The sequence below is a fragment of the Sphaeramia orbicularis genome, chromosome 11 (assembly GCF_902148855.1).
Source record: "Sphaeramia orbicularis chromosome 11, fSphaOr1.1, whole genome shotgun sequence".
NCBI lineage: Eukaryota > Metazoa > Chordata > Actinopteri > Kurtiformes > Apogonidae > Sphaeramia > Sphaeramia orbicularis.
The window spans coordinates 15,488,405-15,501,040 of NC_043967.1; the positions used below are offsets into that span (position 1 = coordinate 15,488,405).

At 37.5% G+C, this 12,636-nt stretch overlaps 1 protein-coding gene across 1 annotated transcript; it reads left to right on the plus strand.

Moving 5' to 3' along the window:
* Positions 1-1,399: 1,399 nt before the first annotated feature.
* Positions 1,400-12,402, plus strand: tra2a (transformer 2 alpha homolog). Its single transcript, XM_030147670.1, has 9 exons — positions 1,400-1,545; positions 2,950-3,083; positions 7,004-7,169; positions 7,956-8,009; positions 9,311-9,499; positions 10,942-11,057; positions 11,322-11,444; positions 11,520-11,590; positions 11,804-12,402. Exons 1-9 carry the CDS (start codon positions 1,510-1,512, stop codon positions 11,812-11,814), a joined length of 900 nt encoding a protein of 299 aa, XP_030003530.1. The 5' UTR covers positions 1,400-1,509; the 3' UTR covers positions 11,815-12,402.
* The last annotated feature ends 234 nt before the right edge of the window (positions 12,403-12,636 follow it).

Here is a 12,636-nt window from a genome sequence, read left to right on the forward strand (position 1 = left end):
AGTCATGACTCCTGATCCTCTGTCTTGTGGTGGTGTATTTACTTGCAGAGATTTATTTTATTTTATTTTTTTATTTTTCAATTAACCCATAAAGCCCCAACCAGCCACTTGTGACCAAAAGCATCTGCTGATCTAAAATGTTTAATAACTTCTGATCCACTAATCCTATCGATACATGTAAATAATTGGTGTAAAATACAATTTTTCATCTTTTCATGGTCGTTAGATATGACCCATTTGGATGTTCAGAGGCTTTATAGTTACTGTGGAAACACCGTCATCTTCTACAACATTGATTCACCAGTAAAACCCATGGAGTTGGATCAGTGACAGTGGATGAAGACACTTGTTTTTACATTCTGTTATTGATATCTCCGCTGAAAAAGTCACTTTTTCTTGAGTTTTCTGTATTTCTGATATAATACTCAACTTTAATCTGATGTTTTATGAACATCTACATGATCAGTAAATTAAATACAGGAAAATACATGATTTTCACTGAAAAAACACAAAATGCAGATAATAATCTTAGAATAATGGTGATCGATCAATTAAGAAAAGTTAAATATAGGGAATAAAAACTATTTTGGACCAGCCATAAAAGTACCACTTGGTCTTTATGGGTTAATTTTAGCCTGGTTTTGCTTTTTTTTTTTTTTTTTTTTTTTTTTTAGAATGTTTTTGTGTGACCATGTGACACTGAAACAGCAAATCACTCCTCAGTGAACCTGCATACACTGCAAAAATCTAAATCTTACTAAGTGTATTTTTCTCATTTCTAGTCAAAATATGTCATCACACTTAAAGTAAGACATAATCACCTAAAAAGTAACTTTTCAGTGAGATATAAGAACTTTTTTTAGGCAAAAGATCTGGAAAATCTTATTTCAAGAAATCTTACCAAGATCATTTTCACTTGTTCAAGTGAAAATGATCTTGGTAAGATTTCTTGAAATAAGATTTTCAAGAGATAAGTTAATAAGATAATAAGATAAATAAGTTCTTATATCTCACTGAAAAGTTACTCTTCAGGTAATTATGTCTTATTTTAAGTGTGATGAGATATTTTGACTAGAATGAGAAAAATACACTTGGTAAGATTTAGATTTTTGCAGTGTAATATGACAAATAAACACATCTTTACCTGAAATAAATGAAGAGATGAATTTGAATTTGTTTGATAAGTTGATGACATCTCATTTAACATTTTATTCTTGACTCTCATCCTAAGTTTAGAAGAGGCAGTGGTAGAAAAGGTCTGGTCAAAAACTTTGTGTTTCCCCAGATCAGACTTATGGTGCACCTATTTATCTATTTATGTATATATTTATTTACGGTGGGGATGTAGGAGTGGAAGTGGGAGATGACGTCAGATTCCGCAGTACATAAACACATCACCCACAGGAACAGCCATCTTCTAGCCAACAATACTCCGTGGAAACCAACGGTCAAACCGTGGTAGTCCACTGTGTCTCACTGTCTTTATCCGTGGTAGTATTTTACTGAAAAATGAGTGACACTGAGGACAGACACTACGAAGCCCGGGTAAGTAGTTTATTTGATACATTATCATATTTCCTTTTCTTCTTTGTGGCTTCCATAAATTAAAGTAGACTGCTCGAATTTGACACAGTGAACTGCAATTAAAGAAATAGCTTATTATCGGCATTAGTGGCTTAATGCTAAACGTTTGTAACGACCGAGAAGTATTTTACTCATAGTTAATATTCCTTGTCCTCACAGTCATGTAACCGCTAGTGTGTGTATATGTAGATATATTTCCACATAAATGCATTTTTTTGTGCTAATAACAGCTACATTGGAATGTAGCTAGCAGCAGGCTACCGCTAGCTTAATAAGCTACAAGGGTTAAACCGTGGCTTTTCTGCACAATTTGCGCATTCTCATTTGCGGCACTGTCTCGGTCACCTATTTTAGCGCCGTTTGCATAGCGTCACTGCAGCTGCTGCAGCTATTGTTGCACACTAGCAGACCCACTGATCTGTTTTTACCAGCATTATATATATGAGTAGCAGCCAAATATTAGCCTGTCTCCATTCACTGATATGAGATTTAGACAATAGCAACACAGCTACTTAGTCCATCTATTCATTTCTTGTACCTGTAACCATAAAGCTCCAATTTCTGTAATTATTCTGAAAAGTTGAAAAATGTAATTGTACTGCATTCAGTGTTTCAGTGTTCATTATCTTTTTTTTTTTTTATAAAGAAATTTCCTCTTTCATAAACCTATAACCTTAATTTTTATTGAATGTTCTTTTTTCATTAAGGTTATTGATCGTGAAGGATTTGAAGAGTTTTATCCAAGAATGATGAAGAAAATATTCAAGAAGGCTAATGAAAACATTTACAGAACAGAACATAGAAGTGGAAAGGGAGGAAGTGTGACGGAAGAATGGTGTCAGATAGAAGCACTTGCAGTGTAATGGCTAAAATGAAACTGGTTACAGTTTGGGTGAAGAGAGGAAAAACAGACCTGGAATCAGAAAATGAGAAAACTGAAAAAAGAAGAATGAAGAAGGATAGAAATCCTGAGAGAAGGGAGTAGCGTGTAAAGAATCTGGAAGAATGAATGTGTCCCTAGGTTAAGTAAATACACTGTTACAAATGTCTTTTCTGTGCAAATGCTTCCTTTTTGTAACATAAAAATGCATGTTTTATTTTTCTCCTTGGTGGCCCAGGTGGACATGGAATCATATACTTTGTTATTAAGGGTTAGAAAAATATGTATGTATTGTAAACCAAAGCATATCACTTGAAATGATAAGATTACTAACCCTTTCTTCCACAGCATATAAGTTACACATTTTAGCCAGGTGTATGTGTACAACATGCTCTACCACATCTTATTTTTATGGCTTGTTTAACTGTGTGAAGAAATAAATGTGTCTACATGAGACAGATGTTAACATGATGCTGTGGTAATAGGGGTCTCGGTCCCCATCTAAATCGGATCGCGGGAGTCCAGCTCGGGTCAGGTCGGAGAGCAGGTCTGGCTCCCCGAGCCCTTCACGGGCCTCCAAACGCTCTGAGTCCAGGTCCCGTTCTCGATCCAAATCAAGGTATGTAATTATTTTTTGCTAGAGAGTTCTCAGTAGTTTACTTAATGTGCCATGTAGGTTGCTGTCACACTAGGGCTGCACGATATTGTCAAAACATGCGATATGGGTGTACAGCATTGCGATAGCGATAATATTGCGATATTTCTCGTTAACCTAAAGAAATACCAATTTCAAGAAAAATGTTCCTTTACAATGTTCCTTATAAAAAGGTTCCTTAACAATGTTAAAAAGAGCCAATTGTTTGTATGCTGACTCAATTATTTATAATTTAAGACAAAATACTGTACTACTACAGTCAATTACACAATTCTGTCCAAGAACCTGGTGATGCTGCTGCCATAGACCTTCAGACACATACGCAGTCAAATATTTTGTCATTTTATTCACATATAACAATGTGTAAATGACATGGATGTATTTCATAATAACAAAAGTGCCAGAGTAGGAGCTTTAACAAAACAATATTCCATTGCTTACCTGGTTTGGTAAATACTGCATATAAAAATAAAATCTTTAAATATAATTGTTCAGGCCTTGCCCAAAGTTGTGCCCTGAAAATATTCACATCATTTCAACATTAATAACATGTAAAATTGCATTCAACCAGCAACAGTAGCATTACTTTAGTTTTTTTGTCAGAAAAACTAGCATGTTAGAGTGATGGAGAAAACCACTCTGGTACCCCATGACATGTAAAACAGAAATAGGAAAATTACACACTCCATTATTGTGATAACAATGCTTTATATATATATATATATATATATATATATATATATATATATATATATATATATATATATATATATATATATATATACACACACACACACACACACACACAGGGTGGGGAAGCAAAATTTACAATGAACATTTAGTTTTTTTCTCTCAGCAGGCACTACGTCAATTGTTTTGAAACCAAACATATATTGATGTCATAATCATACCTAACACTATTATCCATACCTTTTCAGAAACTTTTGCCCATATGAGTAATCAGGAAAGCAAACATCAAAGAGTGTGTGATTTGCTGAATGCACTCGTCACACCAAAGGAGATTTCAAAAATAGTTGGAGTGTCCATAAAGACTGTTTATAATGTAAAGAAGAGAATGACTATGAGCAAAACTATTACGAGAAAGTCTGGAAGATACTATTAAAGAAGAATGGGAGAAGTTGTCACCCGAATATTTGAGGAACACTTGCGCAAGTTTCAGGAAGCGTGTGAAGGCAGTTCTTGAGAAAGAAGGAGGACACATAGAATAAAAACATTTTCTATTATGTCAATTTTCTTGTGGCAAATAAATTGTCATGACTTTCAATAAACTAATTGGGCATACACTGTCTTTCAATCCCTGCCTCAAAATATTGTAAATTTTGCTTCCCCACCCTGTGTGTGTGTGTGTGTGTGTGTATATATATATATATATATATATATATATACACACACACACACACACACACACACACACACACACACACACACACAGTCCTCAAAATTATTCATACCCCTGCCATTTTTTTTGTAACTTTTTGTTTTTGTGATGAAATGAATGAGTTTTGTCAAGTTTGTTTGTGACTTATATGTGATACACAAGTGAGGAAATAAGAACAAATGATACTTGGAGAAATACTTTATTTCAGGAGTATTTTATTAGAGGATTTCCAAAAAATGCCACGTTCAAAATTATTCATACCCTAGGTTTACTAAGTCCAATGTCTTTTCTTAATAGTCAGTAGAATAGCCTTTGTTCTTGATAATGGTTCCTGTAAGTGTCCACAGGTTCTCTTCTGTCTCCTGTGGGGTTTTGGTCCACTCTTCCAGGACCAAAGCCTCTAGCTGGGTCCGGTTGGATGGTTTCCTACCCATCATGCTAGTCTTTGGCTCCCTCCACAGATTCTCTATATGATTTAGGTCAGAGCTTTGACTGGGTCATGTCCTTGAACCACTACTGCACTACCTTGATGGTATGCTTAGGGTCAGTGTCCTGCTGGGACGTCCAGTCAGGACCAATCTACAGTTTCTCAGCAGACACTTCCACATTGTCATCCAGGATGGTGATATAATCCTCCTTTTTCATGATGCCCTGTATCTTGATGAGGTTCTCGGTGCCACTAGCAGAAAAGCAACCCCATAGCATTATGTTGCCACCACCATGCTTGATGGTTGGGGCTGTGTTCAGCTTGCGTTCTTCTCCTTGCTTCCTTCAGATGCAGTCAACATCCATGTGGCCAAATAACTCCATCTTTGTTTCATCAAATCACTGGATTGATGACCAAAAGCTTGGATCTTGGTTAAGAAGAGCGCTAGGAAATGCCAGATGAGCCTCCTGATGTTTCATCCTGAGTCATGCCATCTTCCTGTGTCTGCATCCATGGAGAACTCCTTTGTGCAATACTGGCTGGATGGTTGTCTGTGATACTTTCATACCTCGGTTATTTTGGTGGCAACATAATGCTATGGTTATAACCTATAATGCTAGGATGCTTCTCTGCTAGTGGCACTGGAAACCTCATGAAGTTACAAGGCATCATGAATTTAACATAATTATATCAACGTCCTGGATGACAGCGTGAAAGTGCTGAGAAACTCTAGACTGGTCCTGATTGGATGTCCCAGCAGGACACTGACCCCGAGCATACCACCAAGGTAGTGCAGTAGTGGTTCAAGGACATGACCCAGTCAAAGTCCTAACCTAAATCATTTAGAGGATCTGTGGAGGGAGCTAAAGACCAGAGTGATGGGTAAGAGACCATCCAACCGGACCCAGCTGGAGGCTTTGGTCCTGGAAGAGTGGACCAAAACCCCACAGGAGACAGAAGAGAACTTATGGACACTTACAGGAACCATTATCAAGAAAAAAGGCTACTCTATTGACTATTAAGAAAAGACTTTGGACTTAATAAACCTAGGGTATGAATAATTTTGAACATGGCGTTTTTTAGAAATCCTCTAATAAAATACTCCTGAAATGAAGTATTTCTCCAAGTATCATTTGTTCTTATTTCCTCACTTGTGTATCACATATAAGTCACAAACAAACTTGACAAAACTCATTCATTTCATCGCAAAAACAAAAAGTTACAAAAAATGGCAGGGGTATGAATAATTTTGAGGACGACTGTATACGTGTGTATGTGTGTGTGTGTGTGTGTGTATAAATATATATATATATATAAGGGTAGAGACTGCGATCTGGTAGGATCGGCGATTCTACCAGTAGAGACTCCGATCGTAGTCTCTACTGGTAGAAACTCCGATCCTGCCAGTAGAAGGGTTAGGGTTAGGGTTCGGATTGGAGTTTCTTCCAGTAGAGACTCTGATTGGAGTTTCTACTGGTAGAGACTACGATCGCAGTCTCTACCCTGACATATATATATATATATATATATATATATATATATATATATATATATATATATATAGTGCAGCACTAGGTCACACCACTGGCCTTAGTGCTCAGTTAAAATTTATTGCTTAGATATATTGGTTTTTATTTTTTGTATTGTTTAGAACTCTACACATTTTGTGGCCATTACTGGACCACACCTACCAAAACAATTATGTTAAACGTGTTCAAATCATTTCCTTCTGTAAAAGTGCCATACAATGTAATTCAGTCTGTGAAAAGACTACCGTGCAAGCTAAAGTTGTGCATTTTAGAGGGATATGCAAGTTGCATTGATTATGATCTCATTGTTTAGATAGTGGTTGCGCTGTTAAAGATCTGATCATTGATGTGGCCTAGATCAGAATTCCATATATTCTATGTCGATTCGATTTACGTACACTATGCACACACTATGTCAGATCTGAGTTATATGTGAGTGAAAAAATACTTAGGGCACTTTTGCCTGTTTTCTGAATGTAGTTTTTGTTACAAATCCAATTTCAGTTCTCTTCCTCTACATCGTTTTCAGGTCTCGTTCCAGGCGGCACTCAAACCGCCGCTATAGCCGCTCACGCTCTCGGTCCTATTCCCATCGCAGGAAGTCCCGCTCTCGTTCCTATAGCCCAGAATACCGCCGCAGGAGGAGCCAGAGCACTTCTCCAATGTCAAACCGCCGCCGTCACACTGGCAGCAGGGTGAGTGCAATTAGATTTTTAGATAGGGTGAAGTGTAGCAGAATATGGGCTGGTTCTCCACTGACATATGAGCTTGACTTGACACAGCTTTTTTTTTTTTTTTATCATTTCCACTGTGTGAGAGTAGAGATCACCTGATACTATTGGATATAATGTCTATTGTGAAATTCATTGAGGTTCAAAGTGAGCCATAATGACACCAAACATTAAATATAATCATGCTGGTCATTGGTTGGTCAATCCACAATCACTGCTGTGTCAATATGTATGTTTGTCATCATGACGCAATGTGGAACAGCAACTTCAGTTGTCCTGAGGTTGTGTGTGTGACCTCTGACATCAAAGCAAAGGTTCAAGTAAGCTTTAAGGTTTTCAGTCTTCCCTGAGAAAATGTCAATATAAAATGTTATTCTATTAATGTTGCCTCACTCGTAGCTGCAGTCACACTAGAGTCAACATCACGCTAGTGTACACTGTGTTGCTATGACAACCAGCTGCACTGACATAGTACTATACCTGCAGTGGAATTGTAACATGCGTGAGGCCAAGTCCAGTGTATACTGTCTGTGGAAAAGCAGCAATACATGTACAAAAAAAGTGAGTAGTTTTACGTATGCACTGTAACTGATTAAAAAACTGTTACAAAAATGATATGATTCTTGTGTAACTAACATTGTAAAGACATGGTTTATCAGATGATTGTGGTTAAAGCTGTGGGAAACCACCTTGACATGACATTTAATAACCCCTTTGATTAATTCTCCCCTCCTTTCATTATATCAACAGAGCCATGACTTCAAAAAAGAAGCATACAGTCATGGCGGTGATGCTGATGTTAGGGTATGTGGACCTTCTGACATTTTGGACAAGAGCAATGTAATGTTGTGTGGGTCAAAGGTGCTGCTCCCTGTCTGTTATTGAACCAGAGGAAAGTGGGCCATTAAAACACTGAGGGAATTAAATAGAACAGGCTGTATTCAGTAGCTGTTTTTTAATCTGAATGAATGATGACTGCAGGGCAAATCTGATCATCTACCAAATCCTTTGAAATCATTTAACCATTTAGCATGCACAAAACTGGTCAGGGGTGAGCAGTATATCTTAGCAGTTACTATGTGCCACTTGGTATTGTTTTTAATAGTTAATCAATTGTAAAGAAAAATAATGAATCAAACAATGGTATTAGATAAATGTTAACCAATTTGTCAATATGCATGTTTTTGATATATGGCAGGAATCAATCAGTAATTTTCCACTTGTGCATGTTTATTATTATTTTTTTTTATTATCTGGTTGCATTATTATAATTTATTATTCTGAATGGATTTACCAGGAAAGGTAATGACAAAGAGAGCAAAGATAGCTGTCGAGAGTTTACTCTTGCCTTCACTGACAAATAAATGATAGATATTGATGAAAAACAGGGCTTTGAGTTATCATAGTAAATAAGGGCAAACTGTAAATATATCCTTGGTATTGAACAGAATAACAAAAATGAAGTGATTTTGTTGCAGCACCAGAGTTGACCACAGTTTGTAAAACACTGCTGCTTTTAGAGGTACATGTGAAACGAAATGTGGATAAAAACAGAAACCAAGCAGGTGGCAAATGAATAGTTTTCCAGTTTCTGTGACTCTCCCAGGAGTGTCTTTTTACAGCTGTTTAAGGGGTTATTAAAGCTGTCATATTTTGCCCATTCAGCATTTCCGGTTGAACTGGTACAACTGTAGATGCTGAGAGGGAGATGTTTTGGTACCCCGTTGTTCACATGTACATAGATACTTACTTATTTTAGCAACTTACAGTAGCCATAGATAATATATACACAAAATCCCAAGGTCAAAGCTGGTGTGTAGTTCACTGTAGGTGGTGCCAACTTGTGAGCTGATGAGCAGCAATGTGTGGGTTACAATATAATGAACTGAAAAGTAATGTGAAAAGATTACTTATTTAATGATGTATCCTCTTTTTACTTTATACCTCTGTGGTTATGTGGCCAACACATTATATATGTAAAGTGCAGATGCATGTGCAGATCCGTTTTGCATACTCAGTTAAACACATTGGGTGTACAGTGCATTTGATGGGTTGATGTTGTGTGCCACACCTTCAACTCTGACCCGTATTGTTGACCCCTCCAGGCGAACCCAGACCCTAGCACATGTTTGGGGGTATTTGGATTGAGCCTATACACAACAGAACGCGACCTGAGGGAAGTGTTTTCACGGTATGGTCCTCTGGCCGGGGTAAACGTGGTGTATGACCAGCGGACAGGACGCTCCCGTGGCTTTGCATTCGTATACTTTGAGAGACTTGAGGATTCCAAAGAGGTATGGGAAGTGTGTGTGTGCGAGTGTGTGTGTGTGTATGTTGTTTTTTTTTATTTGGTGTGATGGGCAATGAGATAATTCCACTGTTAGATGTGGAATGTAACTGACTACATTTACTCAAACCCAGTACATAGGTACAAAATTTTACCTCCTGAGACCCAAGAAAGTAAAGGTTTTGCCTTTTTTACACTGAATAATTGCCTTGATTGGTAACAGTTTTTCCAGATACTTTTATTTTTTATGGAATGTCCTTTGCAGTGGACAATGTTTCACAGTAAAGCTGTGAAACTCTAGTCCCCTACAGAAGACAGAATGCATTGATGAGTCTCAGTAACTCAGAGGTTAAGGTGTTTTTACTTTACTTGAGTATTTCCCATCTTATCCCTCTACATCTCAGAGATAAATATTGTACTTTTTTCAACGCTGTATTGTTTGATCACTTAGAGTACTTACATTACACTTTATTTTAAAATCCCCATTCCTACCTGGTAATAAGCACATACTTTAAAATGTGTGCTCTGCATGTCTATGGTTAACTGTAGGATTAAGCCTTTCTTTTATGAAACTTTATGTCCATTTTATAGAAAATACATTGTGAAACCTAAAACTTTTTTCTTGATGTTGTAGAATATGATGCTCTCCTCTAGGTTAAACTACCAACTAAAGTCAGGATAATGACCTCAGTCTCAAATATCTACAGCCATAAAATACAGCAGTAAATTGGATCCAAAAACACAAATGGGGACCATTTTACTACAGAATGATGGTTTTTACTTTTCATAGCTGTCATAGTAGTGACATGTACAAGTGAGGCTTTGAGTACAGAACCTTTAAGTTGCTGTGGAGTATATTGACAAAGTAGTATCAGAACATTTATTTGAGCAAAGGATTTGTAACCACTGGCTGTGGTCACATTACACTGACTGACTAGTTTAGTGTCTCTTGTTGATATCACTTGTATTCATCTGATGCCCAGAGGGAAATGTGTTCCTCTTTTTAGCTCTCTACAAAGAGAGGTTATATGGCTCTGGGGTCTGAGTGTATTGTTACAAAATGACACGTTACATTAAATCATGATTGACTCCCCCCCCCCCCCCCTTATAGAGTATTTAATGCATGTTTTTATGTTTTAACTGTATTTTTTACATCCATATTTGATCATTGACTATAGTACATGAGCTGAATTTATTTTCATAAATACTCACTCTGCATGTTCAAGATGTTTCCCCATCAAGAGCACGTTTTTATTAAGGTGTGATTACACAGTTATACCACTAGGTGTCTGCCTTGTCTCAAATTCCCTCATATTACAGCCTTGTGTCCCTTGCAAAGAAGTTACTGTGTGTAATCTGTGTTGGCCTTTGAGAATTAAATAATTTTCACCATGAGTTTTACAGCATTCTGATAACATCTTGTCCTCTCCTCCCTCTTGTGTTCCCAAGGCGATGGAGCGAGCTAACGGTATGGAGCTGGATGGGAGGCGTATCAGAGTGGATTATTCCATTACCAAACGTCCTCATACCCCCACACCGGGAATTTACATGGGTCGACCAACTCAGTAAGATGAACACTAATGTCAGGGTGTCACATGTGCATGAGCTATTCATCACATTGTTGCAGGGCAGTCGTAAATTTTAGCAAAACAGCAGACCAGAACTGGAACGCAAGGTGTATCATGTTCAGGACAGAGTAGTTATCTATGTCTAAATGTGCATCCGCTCACAAAACACTTTCAAACATTCTAAGAATTGATGTTTTTTGCGAGTTTCTTGAGAGATACGACGCCTGGAAGTCATTCCATGATGTTTTCTTACTTCAACAGCAATGGAGGCGGCAGTGGTGGTGGTGGCGGCGGTGGTGGGAGCAGCAGGAGGGGAAGAGACTCGTACTATGACCGTGGCTATGACCGTTATGACAGATATGAGGAGTATGACTACAGGTATAGGTGAGTGTTACAACTGCGAGGGCCGTGCAAGGGTTTTTAAAAAAACTCCTCAACAGTGTCTTCATTTCTTTGCAGCCGCAGGCGATCTCCATCACCCTACTACAGTAGATACAGATCTCGCTCACGGTCTCGCTCTTACAGCCCACGTAAGTGTGAAATGAAATGCATACAATAATAATAATATAATAGAGAGCTCGCTGCAGTACATCCACTCTATTGTCTTCAGGCATGAAGTCAGATTAGTATTTGCATGCATTTTTAATCACACGTACATCAATCAGTGGGAAATGTCTGTTTGAGTTCAACATTATTACACTGGTTTTTAGCTGTCTGTTGACTGTCATGTTTTCTTTTTACAGGACGATACTAAAAAACCTCCTTCCAAGTTCAGCTTCCCTCCAGTAACTGATGGTGTGCGATTCATCCATGTGTTTCAGAGTGGAAACATGCTTGAATTAGCATGTGTATACCAACAGGACACTTGTTTACATGCAATAGATGTCTTAATTTTCTAGACGTTTTGGTGCATCCATGTCGAGTGTGAGAAAAGACCACTGAAACTGATGGTTGTATTAATGCTGGTGCTTCATTTTTTGACTGGCTTCTTATATTCTGCATCCGTGATTCCCATTTCTATCAAGTGATATTGAGAATACATGTGATTGCTGTTACTGATAGGAGTTTCAGGTAACTATTGCCAGTTTACACCTAAATTAGGAGGTAGGTTATTGTTTTAAAATTACATATCACTTGACTGAAATTTACTGGTAAGTTAACAGGTAGAATAGGGCTGTAAAATGAAGCCTCCAGCAAACAGTGATCAGGTCTTTGCTCACATTCTACGTCATGTTTTAGTAGAATTTTAGTTTCTGCACTTTTACTACCATGTACTATGTTTTTTATGTTATTTCTTTGTATGGAAATATAAATAATATATTAAAAAAACTGAAGTTTGTAAGGTGGTTTTCTGACTTAATGTGTGTGAAATAAAAGTTGTGCTTAGCTACAAAGGTGGGAGTTGAGTGGGTGAGGTGGGAAAACAAGCAGATATTCACAGATGAGTGGTGCCAAGATGTTGTACATGATAAGTTCATGTTCACACCATTTTAAAACAATCAGTGTAATAAGTTTGAAGTCACAATACTGTCGATTCAATGAGAAGTTTACTTTTCTGACATTCAGGGATAGACCA